We start from the raw sequence: 19,482 nt of genomic DNA on the forward strand, positions 1-19,482 counted from the left end.
TCGCTCGCTCGCGCTCCAAATGAATTGAGCGCAACAACAACAACAAGGCGGCGTGCGGCAACTCGCAATCGTGCCGCAAATTCCTTCCGCTTCGAAGCTACGGGGGCGGTGAGGGAGGGGGGGCGACGGTCCCCAGCTAGCGCACGTTTGCGTTGGCGCTGCCTTGTAATTGACAGACATCTGCGGCTGATGAGCAGCCGTCCTGGAATTAACGCTGTGAACGTGCTCCACCACAGCAGCAGATGGTCAAGTGATGACAGGCCCATTGTTTGCTTCAGAGCTCATATTTGGCTACCATAGAGATCCGAGCAGATGTCTGGATCTCAGACGCTTCAAAACCGAGTCAACCGCAACAAATCGACACCAGTCGAGGGAAAACCTACCAGAAAGTGCATGTTGCTGTGTTCCATCTTGATGGTGATGTTGAAACTTTTGCATTCTCATCAAATGAATACTGATTAAATACACCTCAAAATAAGCACTTTGACCATCAACACAAGACCTTTTAATCAAGAAAGAGACGACGTACGTCATTGACAGCACAAACACACAACACACCTCCTTGGCACAATATTTCAAGTTTCCATGTAAATCACAATGGGCGATGTAGTCCGCTCCGCGTACAGTGCAACGTCGATTCACAGTATGAAAGGCGTCTGGCCGGCCGAGCGCCGTTTTCGGCCTGACGGCGTCGACGTATAAGCAACGCCCTACCGAAGCATAGCAAAAGAATCAAAATCAATTAAAAAACAAAACGGTAAAATTACGGAAACAAACATCTATGGGACGAACGCTAAAGTTTCCACATGACAATGTCTTGAAGACTTGAATAAAAAGGAACAGTCGTGCGTGCGTTGCAGCCACGGAGGAACTTTCGGCTTCAAGGCTGGAGAGAGGGAGAGAGAGAGAGAGAGAGAGAGAGAGAGAGAGAGAGAGAGAGAGAGAGAGAGAGAGAGAGAGAGAGAGAGAGAGAGAGAGACTCTCTCAAAAGTGAGCTGTTAAAACTCACAGGCAGACAAACATTGGAAAAATGTGTGCATTTTTACATGTAAATTGACACTCGCATTTCTTAAGCCAACTGTCTTTCAAGCTATTTCACCGTTGCATTTTCTAATGTGTATTTCAGTGTAACATTTGTGTGTTTTAAAATGCCTCCACCAGATGGCGGTACTTTTCCTCCATTCAAAGCATCCCGTTTATTTTGAGCTTCATTGCTTGTTTCTCGCTCACAAAGAGTCGATGTAATATTTCGATCATGCCTTGCCCCTGAAATAACTATGCTTGTATGTAAAACCAAAGTGAGTCAATCTGACGAATGGTCAGAGTAAAATAAATCTATTAAAGATCAGTTGTGCGCCGCAGCTGAAGAGTAACGTTTCCGTTTTTAAGACATCAAACTTATGGAATCATCAAGTCAAATAAGAGTTTCCGTGCGAGAACCCATATACTGATTTTTTTCCCTTTACTGATTTTGGGGTGGGGGCAATTTCTTCCGTCAATATTTGTGTTTTGTCTCATATTGCAGAGTTTACGTCATATCTTTTGTTTTGATGAGTGTTATTGCTTCGGCTCACCATGTGTGCCTAATATTCTGACTTGTGCCACTCCCATTACAAAATGCCTGAAGGAGTTTCGATTCTCCATCCTAAAAATGTCTTTTTCAATTGATTTAAAAAAAAAAAAAAAGGACACCCCCAAATTGTCCACCAAGGGGATTGACCATTTTCTGCAAGACTGCCTTGTTATTAGATGTTTGTTGGATAATGTAAAAAGCGGGTCCATCCAACACCCGAAAAATCTTTTTGGGGGGACTAAAATCAGTCGTGTGTTGCAACCTTGGAATAACGTTTGCATTCGTAAGACTGTCAACTCCTTGAAACATCAAGTAAAAGTCCAAACAGAGCTCCTGGAATCTTTGAGTGAAAGTAAAGACCCAGATTCAGTGCTAAAACTCGTAGGCAGACGATAAAAATGACAGAATAAATTAAAAAAGAAACTAAAAGAAATCAGATTTGGTCAGGCTCCACCTTCTCGGCCACCACGCACCAGTTGGCGTGGTCGAAAAAGGCGCGGCGGACACGGAGTTGGGCCACGTGATTGGCAATGAGCTCGGCGAGCTCGCCCTCCCTGAACACGTGGTAGTACCTCAAGCAGGAGCCGTCGCTCGCCGCCTGGCTCTCCGGCCCGGGGCGCTCCCTCTGGAAGGACACCAAGTCGGGCAGAGCCAGCGCGCCGCATTCCGGCGCCAGGGCCGCGCCGGCGCCGCGCTGCTCTTTGGGCTCCTCGTGCAGATCGCTGCCCGAGCCAAAGACGTCCTCCTCGGACCCGACCGTGGCTGGTGGCGAGAAGAAGCTGGACAAGTGCTGGATGAGAGCCCGGCCTCGTCCTTGCCGGCCCACCGCGCCGCCGGTGGGCGACGAAGCGCTGAGCTCCCGGGACGACGAGCGGGACAAGGACAAGCTCCCAAAGTCCAAGACCGAGTCCAGGGAGCGGGAGAAGAACCAGAGTTTGAGTGAGCCGGGCGCGGGTGGCGGCGCCACGTCGGCCACGGACGATGTGCTTCGGACCTTCCTGTGCTTGTCGCCGGTGTTGTCCCCGATGGCGTCGCTGACGCTCTGGGCCGCCGCCCGGCCAGGCGGCGGTCCGGCGTCGGGGGAAAGAAGGCCGGGGTTCCACGGGACGAAGATGTCCTGCTTGTCAAACTTGCGGCGCTTCTGCTCCATGGCCCACACGTAGATCATGACGTGGCCGCCCACACGCAGCGTGCGCGCCATCTCCCTTATTGCTCGGATACGACGCTCTTTGGTGGACAAATGGTGGATGACTGCAGTGCAAACAAAAACGAAGCCACAATGAGGATGCAAAGTGCCAATTTGTGGTTCTTTTTTTTTTTTAGATTTCAGATCTATTTCTGAAATAGTGTGAATTCTCCTTGTTACTGTGACATTTGGTCTTTCCACTTCAGAATGCAGGCGTCACCTGACCTGCAATGGACAGCACGGCGTCGAAGCAGCCGTCCCGGTAAGGCAGGTGGAGCCCATCGCACATCTGCACCTCGTGGCCTCGGCTACCGGCAAAGTCCACCAGGGGGCGACAAACATCGCATCCCAGCTTGAACACTCCCTCGTTAATGTCGAGGTATTTGCCGTTGCCGCAGCCTGCAAATAGGTGCAAGAAAAAAAAGGCATTTCAGAACTAGCTGGGTTTTTTTTTCTGAGGAGTCCTGCTAATTGACGGTGGGACCCACCGACGTCAGCGACGATGCTCCCGGGCGGCTGGTCCAGCAGGAACTGGCGCACCTTGGGCCAGGCCTTGTAGCGGCTGTCGTTGAAGAAGGGCGCGATGGTGTCGTAGACGCCGTGCACGTGCTCCCGCTCCAGCCGGCTGGCCGCCTCGTCCATCCTCGATGACAGTCTAGCGCCGTCGCGCCTACCGAGCAAACGCCAACTACAGGTTCAGACTTTGCAGGTCGCAAGGCCTCACTATTGACACATTGGTAGTGTTTCATTTCTAATCTGACCTGGCTGCCAGCGTGTGTGTGTGACTTTATTCTTGACATTTCTTATAAATCCGCGTTTCAGAAATGTCAGCCTACTAAAGTGCATATTCACGGCAGTTAACAACGGAGCTAGCGCCGCTGTGCTGCCGAAGCTGCAGGAGGAACATTAAAAAGGTCACAACATCAAATCCGGCGAGCAATTACAGCAACGACACTATTCGGCTGCAAGTTACAGCGTCAGCTCACATTCCCGGCAGCACGCTCACCTCGCACGACTTTCACCGGGGGCACAAATATGTATTAATTGACAAATCCCTGAACTCATATGCGGGAGTCGGGCGTCACGTTTACTACTGCTCCATCTGGTTAATTGAACGAACGCCTTCTAAGACGGCAGCTTTGTCCTGTCCTGGACATGAGCTTTTGGATTTCTGCTTCCGTTCGGTGTCCCGATGCTCTTCAACGAGAGATCTTTCACATGATCACTGAGGGGCTGGCTATTGTTTTCAGTTCAGCTCTGCCACCAGACGCCTATTGATTACAAACACAATGAAACAATCCATTGAGAGCTCGCTGGCTGGGCATTTCTGCGCAACTGCGAGCAAACAGAAGCCCTCCGCCCGCCGCGGGCTGAATGATCACGCTGTGATTCCTCGCGAGTGCCCGTCTGATGAGGTCGCGGAAGGTGATAGCGACGAAACCTTGGAACATTAAACACTCGTGATGCTGATGGGTACCATAAAGGCCTCCGAGGGCCTATTTGCAGAGCTGCTTGCATCAGCATCCCATTCAAGTGGAAGGAAAACACGGATTATGTAACACTGTCCTCCTTTAGCACCCCTCCTGCCTCACCAAAGTGAGGTACTCATTATGTAATCGGCAACAGACAGTCTCTGACTGACAATGTAAATGAGACATAGCATTCGAGCTATGCAGCGGAGCAGAGTGTAAGCTACCCTTGGAGCAAGTAGCCAGAGGTCACATTGTGCTCCCTGCAGACAGCATCAGTGCTCATTTCGACTGGCTGATCATGACTGAGCAGACGTGCGCTACAGTCGAAGTTGCCAGCTCATCCCTCGAACAGCAGACAAACAGGTTTACTGGCGTCAAATTGAACCCGCACGTCGTCATGACTGTTTAACCTGAGGAGCCTCTCACTCACTCACTCACCGCTGTCATTCTTATTGCCGCAACTAAGGAACGGATCAAGTAGCAAAACAAAACAAAAAACAAGTAATTGATCACATCTTTGAAGGGATTTGACTTGAATGAAATCGTCTCACCATGAACGGATCGAGAAGCGTTGCCGCGGTGGCCGCCTCAAGCTCCTGGCACGACCGGGTCGCCCGCCGCAAGTAAACTTCTCGCTCTTAATTGGCACCGGGCGGCCACGCACCTGCCACTGCTGTCCACGGCGGGGACATTACTCCTTTCAATCCGTGCGTACGCCAATCCACGTTACATTACGTCGCACGCGCAGAGAAACGAGTCAGCGTTGCACTCGTTAGCCGTGCGTGAGCGGCCGCCGTCAAAGTGCGGCTGCACGGTCGGAGAGCCATCATCAACACCGCCGCCGCCGCGAACTCTTGTAAAGACGACCGTTGGAATGCCAACTGCTGCTTCCGGCTTGGCGTACACAATAAAATAAAATGGTTTCAGATTTGGAACGTCTAGCAATCTTTCTAGGATAAGGCTACTTTGAATTAAATGTCTAGTAACGAGTATGTCGTATGGTGCTGTGTTATCTGTTTGGTATACAGAATGAATATTTTTCCATTGCTTAACGAATAGCAAAACAATGCTTTTATTTGGAAAGGTTGCTATTTGTGTTGACAGTAATAACGTCAACTTGACTCGCCTTGGATGAGCATGCTCTCGTAAAGCACGCGGTGCAGTGGCAACGATCGCATGTGATTGGCTCTCCGCATCATGTGACCAACAAAGGAGCTGTCCGTCACGTGTACGCGCGTAAACGAGCACGCGCGCCATGAAATAAGTGTTTCCCAGATGGCTGCGTGTTGGTCAAATCGCGTGATCGTTTTGTTTATGACAGCTACCATGCAGAGAATGAGGTTTTCTGTTTTGTAAGAGATACAATAAATAATTGTACTGTGTTTTAGACGAGTGGGCGTGGCACTCATACGCCATTTCCCCCCTGCTGGTAGATGGGGCAATTGAGTTTGAGCACAATAAATTCTGCTGACCAACAGGCAGCCGTGTCACATTGGTTCATCCCAAATGTCTGCAATTTATCATTTTGTGATTGGAAGGCAAGATCCAGCTAGGAAAAGGGACAGCGGTGCATGTGTGTACCCTTAACTAATGTATTCATTTTATCATACTATATGTATATATATAACATAAATTTGCAGTGCATCATTCCGGCCTTCGTGTGCGGAGTTTGCATGTTCTTCCCGTGCCTGCGTTTCTTCCAAAGACTTCTCAAATATGATGTGATGTTTTTAAGCAGCGGCGCATGTCAATAAAACATCATCCAACTATTTCTGTTCATTTGCAAGCGCTTCATCACCACCATTCAGAGAGCACAAAGGCCCAGGCGCATCATAATCATCAGCCGCAGCAACCGCAGCAGCACAGCACGCATGTCAATGTGGGATGCGGGCGGCGTGAGATGAGAAATCTACTTACTGAGGCGAAGCTCTCTGGTGTGTCACGTTGCCATTCATCACATCTCTTCAGCCGTCCTGCATTATTTTTCAAGGACACAATCGACAGCCTCTGATTGGTTGAGCTCCTCTGGACAAAAAAAAAAACAATCATTTGTTATGTTTGTAAATGTCAGTGGCCAGGTACTTTCCTGACAACTGCTGATCTGAACATTCAAAACAAAAATTTACTCCACGAACATCTCTTGGACACCTTACACATTCAAAATGTCCATGGGGATCCATGGGGATGGAAAAAAAAAGACAACAAACTGACTTTTCTTTTTCTTTCATTGAGAAAAAAGCTTTGTAGCTCTGAAAAAATACATATATACATAATATAAATCTAAAACAGGACAATATAACAAAAAATAGCTTTTTTTGCTCTAAAAGAACACAAGATTTCTTTAGCGTTTCTAAAACAGGACGATAAAACTTCTCCAATTTACAAAAACTGTACAAAACAACAAAATGAGCGAGTCTTTCAATCATTGTTGGTGGCGAAATCCCGCTTGCACTATTCAAAGTGAGCTCCATCTTTGCTCTGCTCCGTTTGGTGTCGCTGATGGACGTGTTGCGGCTCCTGAGAACTCAACACCGCATCGATGGAGACGGGCCACCAGAAGCGATCCAGCATCTGAGCGATCTTTTCCTGAGACACGCCATGCTTGTTCCTCCTGTGAGGGGAAACGAGACAAGGACAAGAAAAACTAGATGTGCGAGCAGCTATGAAAAGCCATAAAGGGATCTACGAAAACAATAGGCAGCGTTCGCTGCTCAGGTCGTAAAAGAAAACAAATCAAAATTACTTCTCCAGCTCGCAGGGGTCATATTTCCAGCTGGTGTTTGGTTCACAAAAGTCCACCTGGTATCCTTGCTGCAAAGCCTGTGTGGGGGGGGAGACATATTATAAAACTGAAACTGCATGTCCATGGTGTAAGCGGAGGCAAGCTACCATCTGCACGTAGGGCTTCATCTCCCAAGCCTGCAGGTTGGTGTTGTCGATGACGACGGGAGAGCGGCCGTCGCGCATGGCGTCGCCGGCTGAAACGCAGGGTGACACCAACGTGACTTGAACGTTGCACAACTCAAACGTTTGATCCTCGTTGTTGCTGTTTTGGTCTCACCTCTTTGATGGTTCCACTTGTGCGCCTCTCCGAGAAGGTTGGGATCGTAGCGGTAGCCGCCATCGTGGGCAAAGTAGTCGTCTGTGCTCAGAATGAGCCCGCTGGGACCCGTCGCCAGCAACTCCCTGTCAGCGATGTTGAGATAAAATTAAAATAAAAGTCCTGGGACTACACAAACCCATAACTGGGCCTTTATCCTTTCTTTAATTAGTATGATACTAATCGTGTGGCCCGATTCATAGGTACCTCGCCATTGTGGTTTTGCCCGAGCCCGGCAGGCCTCTCATGAGAATGAGCACCAAAGACGAAGTTTGGTCAAGGTGTGCGTCACCATGCTGTTGCCGGGCGTCATAGTACTCCGAGTGACGATGCGGCGGTGCATCGTAGGACCATCCGGCGTCATGATGACTGTAATGAGGGGGTGGCGAGAACCTGGGGAAAGGCGGGAAGCGAGGGGGATAGCCATATTGCATGTCGCTGGTAGGAGGTGGAGGTAAAGGGTGGCGGAATCTGTGGAATGATCTGTGATTTGGAGGTGGGCGGAACATTGGAGGTGGATCATAATCCGGGTGATTCCAAGAAGGCGATCTCAAGTTGTGAGTGTAATACGGCTCGTATCTGTGCCAGCGAGGAGGCCCCCGTTTTTGCTTTTCTGGATCTCTGCCTGAGTCCCACATCTTGGGAGGTTTTCCTGAAGGTTTGCATCGGTCCTGCTCCTTGAGACATTTCTCTGGGAGTTTGCGCGTTGATGTTTCCAGTTGGTTAAAAGCATCCCGTTCTTTCTCAACTTCATCGTCAATGGCTTGGATTTCTTTGTAAAAGTCACTCAGCGATTTATCAATGTGCTTCTTTGGGGGGAAGGCGGGACCAATGAAGGTGGCGCTGGTGAAACCCACCTTCTTTAAAACGCACTGGACGTCTGGAGCCTCTTTGTGGACAGCCTCACTCTCGGGGTCACTTTGTTCCGCTTCCACTGGAGCTTCGGCAGAGTTTTGGACGCATGAGGAAGCCGCATGAGACATCTACACAAGATTTCCAAAATACTCTTATGATTTAAAGTAGGGCTGCAATAATCAAACATTACTGAATACCCCAAAATGGATTTTGCCTTATTCATCAAAATCTTCATGGCAATTTATAAACAATTTATCGTAAGTGGGAGATGATCCCATACTGTCTGTTGAGCACGTATTTTATTTTTTTGGGTGGTAAGACCAGATGCATTTTTAACTGTGTTTGGGTCCTACACGCCCTTGTATCAATCAGCATGGTTTCAAAAGTGCAGAACGACTTGTATTTGTTTACCTGCTTGTTTAATTTGACAATTGATGGGGAGGCAGACCTCCCAAAAGCAAACTTTGTACACCAGCCATTTCAAAGTACATTTCCCATGTGTCCCTTGTAATAGTGAGGTTAACCGTACACGCAAACTGGCCAAAGGGCGACTTAGTTTAATGTTAACACAAAGTAATGTTATGTAAAGTACCGTTCATCCGTAAAACGTGCTTACCTTAAATTATGTGATTATGGTAAAAGAAACAAAAGCACAAGGGAGATGACAGACTGGTGCCACATTGCTAAAGCTAACTCAGCGTTTACGGACGTGACATCACCAACGCCATCAACGCTGCGTTTCGGGAAGTTGGAAAGACGGAGGTTAACAACCTCCGGTCAGAAAAAGTACCGGGAGAAAGCTACCCGAACATGGAAGATCGGCATAGCCCAGCCTCGTTTTGTAACCTTCATTTATTTTCAAAAACATTTGTCGAATACAGATAGCTTTGTTGTTAACATTCGCCTGGAACGCAAGGACAACACGAATTCCCACTTTCATGGAATGCAGCTGAACGGGCGCACAGCGCCACCTAAAGACTGGCAGGAAACATTGCACATACGTGCCTGATAACTTATCCCGTTAAGCAACCTCTATTTACATATTAAATAAGAACAATAATAGATTCACTTTTAGGTTGTGACTCACTTGTGCATTCCAGAAGTTTGCAGTTACAGTGCATCGCTGACATGTAACGCCTGCGTGTCAATCATCGCGAGCTCGTGGTCGTTGACCCAAGCGTCCTCCTCCTTTACCTCGGGTGGGCTCGCAGATAGAGGCGGCAGGTTTGGGGGGGGGACGCTTTTTGAAGTGAGGGGCGCGTTGGCTCTCCGAGGAGGGGTGAAAGTTTTGTTGACGGAGGGTGAAGCAGCCAAGCGCGGATGGAGAAACAACGGCGGGGATGGCACACGAGAGAGGGAATCCACGGCCCGCCTCCTCTTCCAGGTTCTCGGGTCTTTCTCTGATGAAGAAGCATTGGCTGGCGGCTGAAAATTCCTGCTCAGTGGAGTGAAGCAGCCCAGGCTTTTGATTGGCTGCTGAGATGCGGTTTGCAAAGGGAAACACAATTTCATAACAAATCACGTCATTGAGTACAGGTGTAAATAGAAACCTTACGTTTGTCCTCAAGTGTTGCGTCGGTGGAGTTTTGAGAGAGGGAGAACAGACGGAGCTCCATACGTCAGACTTGAGCACTTGGGAAAGTTTGTCCTCAGCGCACGCTAAGAAGTTCTCTCGTTCCTAAAATACACACGCGCAAAGGACAACCATTCACAACAGCACAAAATGGATGCACACAAGTACTCCGCACTTCTTGAGCCTGGAGTATGTCAGTACAGTTGCTGTTACTTGAGACGTACCCGCACAAGGTTCCTGAGCTGTGCGAGAACTTTTTGTAGATGCTCTTCTTTGGGGTTGGTGGAGAAGACGGTGAGGTCTCCTGCGTACACGACGGGGGTGGGCCGCGTGGACTGGCCCCTCAGCTGCAGGTTGCTCAGAGCGAGCAGCACGCCAGGCCTCATGACATCCAGCAGGTCGGCCTGAAGCAGGCTGATGAAACAGCGCACCTTCACAAAGTTCATGTTGCGGTCCACCAAGTAGAAGGCTGGAGAAGGACCTGAGTGAAAATACAAGTTCTTACATCAAAGTCTGCTGAATTCATGTTCATAAAGAAAAGAGCACAGACCTTTTCCGTCCAGCACGCTGACGACACATCCTGTCAGATCGACCTCGCCGCAAGGAGGATGGAATTCCAGGTTTTGAAGAGCCACAAATTCGGTCGACACTCTTGGTTGAAAGCACGCTGATAACCATTCCGGAGAAGTCTGAATGAAAACCACAAAATACAAATCAGTTTTTTTTTTAGGTGTATGAGAGGACTTGTTGGCCCTACTCGCTGCCCGTTTCACTTAGCTAACTAGCTAACTGACCAGCTTGGTCACCTGAAGGTCCTGAAATTGTGTCTTTATGTTGGCGCTGAGCTGAAGCGTGGCAAGACCGTCACGCTTCTTCCTGTTCGACGTGGTCAAGTTGTAGACTTTGTATCGACGACCTTCCTTTAGCAAGGCCAGCGTGTCCGAGGACGGCCGCCAAAGGTTCAACTGGTAAACTTAAAAAAAAAAAAAAAAAAAAAAAAAACCAGAGACGTGAGTGTATATAAAATAGAGCCGGGTCGAGTCAAAGATGGTGGCTCACTGGCGCCGGTGGGATTCAAAGAGTCGGCCACGCAGAGTCTCCAGACGGGGGTGACGTCTCTCTGAGGGCAGCTCGCCAGGCCGTCGTCCGCGTTTTGGTAGCGATCCAGCAACTGCGCCCGTTTCTTGTCCACGAGCGAACGTCTGTAAGCTTGCAGCGTCTCCAGCTGCCGCTCGCTTAGATGGGCCTGCAACAAACAAGGCGTGATGACAATCGGTTTCGCCTTGCTAGCATCTTAGCTAAGCTACACCTCAAATGTTTTCTTTGTTACCTCCAGTTCAGCGAGGTCATCTCCCACAGCCTCGTAGAGCTCCTGCCCGTCTTGCAAACCTTTGACATCTCGATGACTCACGCTCCGTCTTCGAGCTTGTAATTTGCTCTCTACAAAGGAGCACAGTTTAATTTACTCCCCAGAAGTTTTGTTGTGCAAAAGAAAGAACAGTACGCACCCTTATCTTCCTGTTCCAGCTCGGCTTCCATCTTGGCGTAAAGCGCCTCCATGGCCTTCTGCTTACGGCTGTTGTAATGAGCTTCCTCCTTCTCTTCGGCGCGGGCCGAGCGGAACACCACGCCTCCGTCCGACTTCCTCTCCATCCACTGAATTTGAACACATTTCATTTATTGATTATCGACGCAAGCAAGGTATAACTCGGACAGCCAGAATAAAATCTCCTTTGGGCTGTTTGTGTGGAGATATTTTGTGACCTCTTGGTGCCTTGTTTGAATAAAACTGGCCCACCTGAAGAGGGTAACTTCTCAGAACCACAATGTCCACGCAGCCAACGGGCCCTCCGTTACTGTACAGCGACGACAGCGGAAGCAGGAACGGCCGAGGATCTCGGTGAAATCCAAGCTTGGTGTCCCATCGCGCGGGTCTGGTACTATTGGCAAATATCTTCCAAAAAATAAATGAGATCTTGTTTTTGTCCAGAGGCGAGATGCCCAAACGTCACAATGCTACAAAAAAACGAAAATTGCCTTGCTTACCTTCAACATAAGTGAGTGCGGCGCCTCCAGCGGCGCACAAGCCTCCTGCGAGCCCACCAGCTGAGCGCCGTGGGTGATGAGCTTCCCGCCTTCGGCCAGTCGGCCCCTGCGGAGCAGCTGGCTCAAGGGCTCATCCAGCTGGGTTCTCAGCGCGTACCAGCCATCGGTCAGCCACACCACCGCGCAGGCGTTTTCCACCGGGCCTCCCGAGTCCACCCCGCACACGCACAGAACCAGAGTCTTGGCCGCCGTGTCGTCCTTTTCCGTGATCTTCCTCAGCGCGGGCCTGCGGCTGTGGTCCACCTCCACGTCATACCTGACACGATGCGGATTTGACGATTACTCCCGTCGACGGGTGGGCATTAAAAGAAAAGCCCCGCCTGTTGTCTGTCACCTGTACTTGAGCTGCAGTAGGACCCTCTCGGGGGTGAGGCAGCGGCCTCCCATGCTTTCTGGGAAGGACCTCTCCATGCAGGCCAGCTTCCACACAATCCACCTGTAGTGATTGTGCACCCAGTCGTCACTCATCAATTTGGGATCCACGCCGGGCGTGTCACACAAGGCCCTGAAGCGAGACATCAACAAGTTGAAGAATTTGGCAAACTGACGGCCATCTGTGAACGGGCTTGCTGATTATGCTGACTTATAGAAGTGCTCTTTGCCGGCTGTCCCGTCCCCGCCGGGAATTAGCCGTCCGCCATCGGCGAGTTGGATGCCGGCCAAGGCTTCCTTTTTGTAGAAGAGCTGGAGATGGAAGCGAAAAGCCTCGGCGGTCTGGCCGGTGACGTCGCACACGTACTCGTGCACGCCGCATTCGTACAGCTGCCAAGACAACACAAAACTGTCAGCGGCCTGATCGTAAAATCTTGATCATGTGACCCGCCTCACCTGTTTGCGGGTGTACTTGGTCGGGGGCCTTTGAGCCACCGCGTCCTTCAAACGTATCCTCGCGGCGCCCGAGGCTTTGGCTCGAAACAAGGCGCCGGGCAAAGGCCTTATCGTCTGGTGCTTCTTCTTGCAGATCCTCATGTCTTGCATGTCTCGCGCCAACTCAACGTCATCCGGCGCCGTCCCTGCGGACACGGCCAAATACAATCAAACGTCTCGCTGGCTTGCGTCAAGTAACTCAAAGATGCAAAATGTTAACCTTGACTCCAACACGCGTCAGCCGGTGGGCTTTGAATCGAGACGTCACGGCTCATACTTTGGTCCGAGGCGATTGCGTGAGGGGCCGTCATGCTGCTTTGTGTTGTTTTTTGAGGGTCGCTACCAAACGGTTTTATGGCGCTCTGTTCAACGACTCTTCTGAACGGAGGAACAAAGGCGGGAGGCGAGATCGCGTCGTCGTTCCTCCTCCTTTGCGCCTCGCCCTTCTTGAACCACGGAGGAAGTAAAGTCAAGGAGGGCTGCCGCTCGCTCCTCGGTGACGCGGCAGCCTCCATGTAACCCGTGCCGTCGCTGGAGGGAAGAGAAGACCAGGTCATGACGCGGCGATGGACGGAGCGTGCGGGTGACCTGCTCACCTGAGAGGTCTGGTGATGTTTGGACCCAGCAACACGTTGGACGTCAACGCCGGCCTGTCCTTTGTCAGACCTTCGGAATAAACACACAAACTATGTCAAAGTGCAAACGCAGCAGATTCCAGATTGAAGAGGAAGTCAAGCTCCAAATCTCCTTGACAACAACATGTTGACGGCGACACTTTTCATTCTTTCCAGAAAGTGCGAGAACTCAGCTGTTTACCTTTGGGACAGCTCGTGAGAGGACAGAGGCGGACTCCTCGCCGACTATCGACACATCGGTCCAGTTGGTCCAGCAGTGCTCGTTTTGCAGGGGGTTGCTCTGGAATGACGGAGATCATCATTGCACGACAATGACGCAGCCACAACGCCGCCGATGGGATCGTTACCGGGCCGTTGGGTGTTTTCTGCTGATCTTTTGCCAGGTGCTTGCCCCCGCACGTGACAGCAGGCGTCCTTCTCCGGCCGCGCGTCTTCCAAACTCGCCGCGATATTCTCGTCCTCCAGCAAAGCTTTGGTGCAGTCCAGCGCTTCCCGGGCTAGAAACAACTGCTGCGTTTCAGTGCAGTCCGTCAGGTCCGAGGGCTCCAAGTTGACCATGGCGCCATCTTCCGGCGTCTCGTTGGACGTTTGCCACCTGTGGGGGTTGCCCTCTTCTCCAAAGCGTGTGCTCGGAGTTTGAGCGAGCGCAGCTGGTGAAGGGACGCTGAAGTTTTTCTCGTGGGCACCCAGTGGAGCGACTTCATCAAAGAGAGCTTTGGCTTTCAGGAGGGCCCGGCTGGAAACGGCCACGGGCCTCCCGCTGGCTGAGCTGAACCCGCAGCTGCTCATTTTGTCACCTGTTTTTGGGTCCCGGTCCTCGTTCAGGGGATGGGTTGCTTTCTTTTCGGCCGCAGACGACGGGAAGCCGGAGTCTTTGTCATCCAGGAGTGCTTTTGCTCTCGCCACAGCGTTATCAGACACAAGAACATTTTTGCCGCTGGCCGTGCTGAAGCCGCAAGCGGCGGACGGCGACGTCGGCACGTCGGATGTGAAGAATTTTGCTCTTCTGCCGCCGGCCGCCGGGGACGCGACATTTTGCAGGCTGTCCCGTTTGTCATTTTGCACGCTAGCGTCACTCCAGATGGATTTGGCTCTCGTCATGGCTTCATCGGACACAGACACGCTCTTCCCGCTGGCAGTCGAGAATCCGCTTACGTCTCGATGCTCTCGCAACGGTGCGGCGGTCTCGTTGCCAAGCTTGGATTCACTCGCTCCGACAGCCGACATTGCGTCACGACTGTCCGTGATGTCTTTGTCTGGATTCTCTGAAGCGGACGTGACATTTTCCAAGAGCGACTGGTCTAAAAATAAGGCAGACTTTTCAAGGTCACTTTTTCTGTCTGGCGGACGGCAGGCGGGATCTTCTTTGACTTCAGTGCAAGCATCAAGCAACAATTTTGCCTTCTTAAGTGCAGCAGAGGAAACAGCAAGAGGTTTGCCTTTGGCTGTTTGGAAGCCGTCCAGCTGCTGCTGATGGAGGAGGAGGGAGGAGCTTCCGCGCTGCGACTGCACACTCGGGTTGTCTTCTTTCAAAATGTGTTTGGCTTTTGCCAGGGCCCCCTCAGACACCGAAACTTTTTTACCACTGGCGGTGGAGAATCCGCCAGTAGGAAAATCTGAATTTGCCCCGTTTTCAAGGTTTTGAGCATCCAGCGTCTGCGGGTTTGACTTTGAAGTGGAGCCGAGGTCGAGAGTATTGCTTGAAAATGACGCAGGCTCACTTTTCCTGAATGTTGAGCGATGGGCTGGATGTTCCTCAAGTTCAGGACAATCATCTAGCAAGGATTTGGCTTTGTTCAGAGCAGCGGCGGAAACGGCAACTTGTTTCCCTGCCGCTGTTTGGAATCCGCTCAGCTCAGCGTTGATGGCTGACAAGCTTCTTTGCTCTTCTTGGGCCTCAGCCGACACGGATTGGCTCTTCCCTGTGGCAAGATTGAGGGAGGCGGCCATATTGGTGAGGGGCTTTCCATCCGCCGGGTTTTCTTTGAAGACAGACTGTGCCCTTTGCATGGCGCTGGGCGAAATCACAACACTTTTGCCACTGGCCATCTGAAAGCCATTGTGAGGCACGCGCGGCATCATTTTGGAAGCGCCTTGGACGGACGAAAAGAAGCCTCGAAGCGGCTCGACGTTCTCGGAGGCGTCAATAAATTGATGGGCTTTCCGGGAGCCGTGCACACGCAGCGCCTCGCTACTGTTTTCAACGCTCGGCGGAAATAAATGTTTGCTTTTTGTCAGGCATTTTTTGTAAACGCTTGGGACGCTTTCTTCGAGCTTTTCGGGGATTGTTTCTTCGCTTTCCATTTTATGTGCGAGGAGGGGTTGCTTAGCAACACCGGCTTGTTCTTCAGGATTTATTGGCGACTTCTCCTTGGCCTCTGCGCAAAAGCTGTCATTGAAATCCATCCCGGTCAGCAAGGACGGTTCAAGCACTTTGTCAGCTTTGGGTTCCGACTTGATGCTTCTGAACTGCGTGAAGTCAAACTGGCTGCCTTCTTCTTCCAGGAGGCTGCACAAGGCCTTCACGTCGGCTTTCTGGGAGGCACTCAGCTGGTAGTTTGGGGACTCCGGAGTTGCGGGAATTTGCTCTCTGGCGTCACGGCGGCATTCCGAGGCTTGATCCCCTTGACACGTGACTGCGCTTGAGTTTCCGGGACTTTCTGGAGCATTCTGACCTTGTTTGGTGGGTGAAGAGAAGCCGTTTGTGTCAGAACGATCCTCTTCCAGACACTTGTTTTGGGAATCTCTCGGTGGACACGAGTGTGCAGGAATTTCCTCTTTGACATCATCGTGGTAACCGTTTGCGAGACTTTCTGGCGCAATGTGACCTTGTTTGAAGGACTGAGAGAAGTCTTGTGGTGACTCCTCTGTCACTTTACTATTTTCATCTTTCCGTGTACACTTTTCAGAAATGCTTGCGGTGGAATGTGATTCACTTTTGATCGGTTGCTGCTGTTCAAAAAGTCCTTCTGCTTTCTGCACGTTGGCTGTCCACATCTCCATACGTTTGTCGGACGTTCTATCCAAAGGTGACACATTTGCAGTCTCTTCGTGAGACTGAACGGAAACTAGATGATGAGCTAACTCTTTTAAAGTCGCTGGTGTCGGCGCTGATGCGTCCTTGGTGTCGGTCCACGTGTCGAGTAAAAGGTCTTCCGAGCACAGCTCATTTTGTTTGTTGTTTTTGTTTGGGTGACTGGCTTCACGTTTCTCCGCGCAGGACGCAGTCAGCTGCGAGATGTCGGCGCCGGCCGACAGGAAGCCGCTGTCGCCCGACTCATCAAGAGGTGCTTCGCCATCACCGGGACTTTTGGTCTTGCGTGGAGCAAACTTGGATGCAGTCGGACGGGTCAACGGGGAGAATCCACGAGGAGGAGGAGGCAGACCCAATTTACGCGGAGCGCTCGGACACGACATTTGACTGAAGTCTTGCGCAAATGCTCGGCCAAGCTGCGACATGTCCAAATCCTGCGGGTTGTCTTGAAGCGAGGAAGGCGGCTTTTCTTCCCGTTGTTGAAGCTCCTCCTTTCCATCATTGGCAGGCAGCTTATTATCGGGAATCAAGTATGTGTCCTTCACAGAGTGCTTCTCCTTATCAATGACGTAAATAAATTTGGTCTTCTTCTTGGTAAATGCAGCAAAGTTAAACGACAGCCTGATTGGACGGGCACAATTGGCTTCACTCGCTAGTGATGTTGCACATTGATCTGCCACTTGTGCAGCAGCGGCGATGGGAAGCGCAATGTCTGATAAACTCAACGGTGACCACTGTGTCAGTGCATTGTCCTCAGGTTCTACTGGCTGAGCTTGATCAGAGGACTTGGGCTCCGTTGCCACATCTGAGGCGTTGCCGTCGTCTTCTTGCCTCCTTTCCCTTCCTTCGCTGTCAGTGGGAAACGCGCACTGATTGTTTTCGGTCCGGTCAAGAACACCGGCCGCCGGGCTCTGGATCACCCGGTCCCCGGCGGCTTCAGGGGGCTGCTCCGGGGATCTCTGAGGGGATTTTTGGGGGGTTGGATGAGGGCTGGCCTCTGGCAAATCAGCATCTGTTGATTGGAGTTTCAATATTCATTTGCAGCATCATATCATACATGATTTAAGATCACGGAGCATTTGAAATACCTCGTAGGACCTCAAGCGGGTCGCTGTTTTGTACAGCCGCAACTTCTGCCCTGACATTGTTGGACAGAGAAGGGAAAAGCTTCCGAACCAGCTAAGGACCGCAAATGACATCAATATGGTCATGTAAGTGAGTCGTTGAAATATCAATAACGTAAGTGTACAGAACTCACCACGGCGCTCTTGTCCATACAAATTGTCATCGTGCTGGGACTTTCATCTGTCTTAGCTACGGGTCGACAAAACCAACAGTGTTTGCAGAGCGTGCCGTGTAAAATAAGACGGAAACAAAACGCTTGCTTACATAAAATGAGGGTGGAAGGCAGAGGCGGTGGCGTATTGAGAGAGCTGGTCCATGAGATGTCAGGGTGGAGGTCGGCACCCAAGCTTTCCGCGATTTGCCGTGTGTAACTGGTCTGCGCATTTCAAAAACAGATTGGCCTCATTTGAAATTTTATTTGATGGTTAAAGTGTAACATTTGTGGAACTTACTAGAGATGCTTGTGGCGTGTGAATCAGATCTGATGAGAATAAAACAAAGTGCATGAAAAAACCCAGAATACAATAATTGTAATGACATACAACTAAAATCTTATAAGGTAAAAAATTTATTCAATAAAAAAAATCCATACACACAAAAAATTTAATTTACCCAACCAGTCAGGAATGCGTGAGTGTGCAATTCCATCATTTGAATGTGGGACCCTGTGTGATGACATCATCAGGTTTGGTGAACAGATTGCATGGAATGACCCAGAAGCATCACTTTACTCACGTGTCTTTGGTAGGCCCAAACAAAGACAGACTCCTGGCGCCCCATGGCAGCAGTTCATTCTCTAAAGGAGGGAAAACGTGCCAAACACTTGAATCTCTAGTCCTGACTCCAGATTATAATTTGAAGCCCTCATCTTGATTTGAAACCCCAACACGTTTACACTGGTGAGAAACCTGACTATCTTGAAACTCTTTCTTCTGTTTGAACCATATGAAACCCAAACCCCATCTTAAAACTTGACTCTGTTATGAGACCATAACTCAGATGAGAAATACAAACGTTGCTGACCTTGCTGGTCGGCACTGTCCGGGGACGCAACACAGCTCCGTCTGAACACTCGAGGTGTTGAAGACTGTGGCACACAGGCAGAAACTGTTTTGCGTAAAGGCGTCTTGAAATTTGCCTCCTGATTGGGACAAAGTTCTTCTTGATCATCTGAATCGGAGAGGTTTGCTTCTTTCGATGCTCGTGTGGTCAACACCTGGAACCAGTCGGGGTCCACCTGTCCCAACTCTGTCATGAACAGAAGACTATAATTGCTATAGGATGTCAAAATAGAAAGGGCATTTCATTTGATTTTGACGTTTTTGTGAGTAAAAATATGAATGTGGCTTGATGGGCCTCAGAAAAATCAACTTTGACTCTTTGAGAAAGTCACGTTACCTTTCCAGAGTTCTTCTGTCAAACAGTCGTACATGCTCTGTGATGGTAAGAAATTCACTCCTCGAGACTGAAATGCTCCCGAATATTTGGTCCTTTTTGGCATACCTGTGGAGGGACATTAGTCATAAACATATTTTAAATGTCGTTTACAAGCCCGAGAAACTTGTTTCCAGTGTTTGTTATGAGAAATAGCAAGTTTTTCGTCCCACTAAAACGATCTGAATTTTACGCCACTTACCATAACGGCGTGAGGTGGGTTTTCAGAACGACACAATATTTCATATAAAGTGTCAAAGTTATAAGCCAAAAACACGCTAGAAATGGGTCGAAAGTTCGAATTTGTAGCTAATGTTAAAGCTCTCAAAATTTAAGGTAGTTTTGTAACAAGCAAAACTCGCGCGCCTCACCGGATACCGGAACTCCGCGAGGCTTGCCTTCAAAATAAGACTTCATTCGTTCCAAAACTGGGTCATTATCGTGTGACAAATTAGACTTTATAATATAAATTATAAACTAATGACAGAAATAATAGCATGTTTGAATGCAATATGAAAAATA

General features: G+C 50.0%; 3 protein-coding genes across 6 annotated transcripts; all 3 read right to left on the reverse strand.

Moving 5' to 3' along the window:
• Positions 1 to 482: 482 nt before the first annotated feature.
• Positions 483 to 6,296, reverse strand: trmt9b (tRNA methyltransferase 9B). Of its 2 annotated transcripts, none has more exons than XM_049725244.2 (4): positions 6,149 to 6,296; positions 3,248 to 3,429; positions 2,985 to 3,158; positions 483 to 2,824 (listed from the first exon to the last, which is right to left on the reverse strand). In XM_049725244.2, exons 1-4 carry the CDS (start codon positions 6,184 to 6,186, stop codon positions 2,007 to 2,009), a joined length of 1,212 nt encoding a protein of 403 aa, XP_049581201.1. In that variant the 5' UTR covers positions 6,187 to 6,296; the 3' UTR covers positions 483 to 2,006. The 2 variants fall into 2 exon arrangements, with proteins under 2 accessions (XP_049581201.1, XP_049581202.1); XM_049725245.2 differs by lacking the exon at positions 6,149 to 6,296 and adding an exon at positions 4,783 to 5,234.
• Positions 6,297 to 6,438: 142 nt separating this feature from the next.
• n4bp2l2 (NEDD4 binding protein 2-like 2) lies at positions 6,439 to 8,936 on the reverse strand. The gene is made up of 6 exons (XM_049725243.1): positions 8,803 to 8,936; positions 7,539 to 8,314; positions 7,293 to 7,417; positions 7,121 to 7,209; positions 6,975 to 7,051; positions 6,439 to 6,842 (listed from the first exon to the last, which is right to left on the reverse strand). Exons 2-6 carry the CDS (start codon positions 8,312 to 8,314, stop codon positions 6,683 to 6,685), a joined length of 1,227 nt encoding a protein of 408 aa, XP_049581200.1. The 5' UTR covers positions 8,803 to 8,936; the 3' UTR covers positions 6,439 to 6,682.
• Positions 8,937 to 9,019: 83 nt separating this feature from the next.
• brca2 (BRCA2 DNA repair associated) lies at positions 9,020 to 19,321 on the reverse strand. 3 transcript variants are annotated; one of them, XM_049725242.2, is made up of 26 exons: positions 19,163 to 19,321; positions 18,925 to 19,029; positions 18,550 to 18,774; positions 18,262 to 18,322; positions 18,139 to 18,191; positions 17,979 to 18,007; positions 17,791 to 17,902; positions 17,660 to 17,715; positions 17,490 to 17,580; positions 13,715 to 17,413; positions 13,549 to 13,647; positions 13,329 to 13,398; positions 12,953 to 13,263; positions 12,694 to 12,878; positions 12,449 to 12,627; positions 12,200 to 12,370; positions 11,806 to 12,121; positions 11,558 to 11,713; positions 11,268 to 11,415; positions 11,090 to 11,199; positions 10,819 to 11,005; positions 10,566 to 10,732; positions 10,310 to 10,448; positions 9,984 to 10,240; positions 9,742 to 9,864; positions 9,020 to 9,662 (listed from the first exon to the last, which is right to left on the reverse strand). In XM_049725242.2, exons 2-26 carry the CDS (start codon positions 19,025 to 19,027, stop codon positions 9,297 to 9,299), a joined length of 7,413 nt encoding a protein of 2,470 aa, XP_049581199.1. In that variant the 5' UTR covers positions 19,028 to 19,029; positions 19,163 to 19,321; the 3' UTR covers positions 9,020 to 9,296. The 3 variants fall into 3 exon arrangements, with proteins under 3 accessions (XP_049581199.1, XP_049581198.1, XP_049581197.1); XM_049725241.2 differs by having other exon boundaries at positions 9,020 to 9,659; positions 10,554 to 10,732; XM_049725240.2 differs by having other exon boundaries at positions 10,554 to 10,732.
• Positions 19,322 to 19,482: the final 161 nt, after the last annotated feature.

Source organism: Syngnathus scovelli, chromosome 7 (genome assembly GCF_024217435.2).
Source record: "Syngnathus scovelli strain Florida chromosome 7, RoL_Ssco_1.2, whole genome shotgun sequence".
NCBI lineage: Eukaryota > Metazoa > Chordata > Actinopteri > Syngnathiformes > Syngnathidae > Syngnathus > Syngnathus scovelli.

What these genes read in the sequence shown, in the direction of transcription:
- trmt9b (XM_049725244.2), bottom strand. Translation starts at nt 6,186, where the DNA reads ATGAATGGCAACGTGACACACCAGAGAGCTTCGCCTCA. An exon ending in CACCAGAGAGCTTCGCCTCA is followed by an intron (nt 3,430 to 6,148) that starts GTAAGTAGATTT and finishes TTTGCTCGGTAG; the next exon opens with GCGCGACGGCGCTAGACTGT. An exon ending in CGCCGTGCTGTCCATTGCAG is followed by an intron (nt 2,825 to 2,984) that starts GTCAGGTGACGC and finishes TTTGCACTGCAG; the next exon opens with TCATCCACCATTTGTCCACC.
- n4bp2l2 (XM_049725243.1), bottom strand. Translation starts at nt 8,314, where the DNA reads ATGTCTCATGCGGCTTCCTCATGCGTCCAAAACTCTGCCGAAGCTCCA. An exon ending in TGAAGCCCTACGTGCAGATG is followed by an intron (nt 7,052 to 7,120) that starts GTAGCTTGCCTC and finishes CCCCCCACACAG; the next exon opens with GCTTTGCAGCAAGGATACCA. An exon ending in GACCCCTGCGAGCTGGAGAA is followed by an intron (nt 6,843 to 6,974) that starts GTAATTTTGATT and finishes TTCCCCTCACAG; the next exon opens with GAGGAACAAGCATGGCGTGT.
- brca2 (XM_049725240.2), bottom strand. Translation starts at nt 19,027, where the DNA reads ATGCCAAAAAGGACCAAATATTCGGGAGCATTTCAGTCTCGAGGAGTG. An exon ending in GGACAGTGCCGACCAGCAAG is followed by an intron (nt 18,323 to 18,549) that starts GTCAGCAACGTT and finishes TCCCTCCTTTAG; the next exon opens with AGAATGAACTGCTGCCATGG. An exon ending in ACCTTCAGGTGACCAAGCTG is followed by an intron (nt 10,449 to 10,553) that starts GTCAGTTAGCTA and finishes GTTTTCATTCAG; the next exon opens with ACTTCTCCGGAATGGTTATC.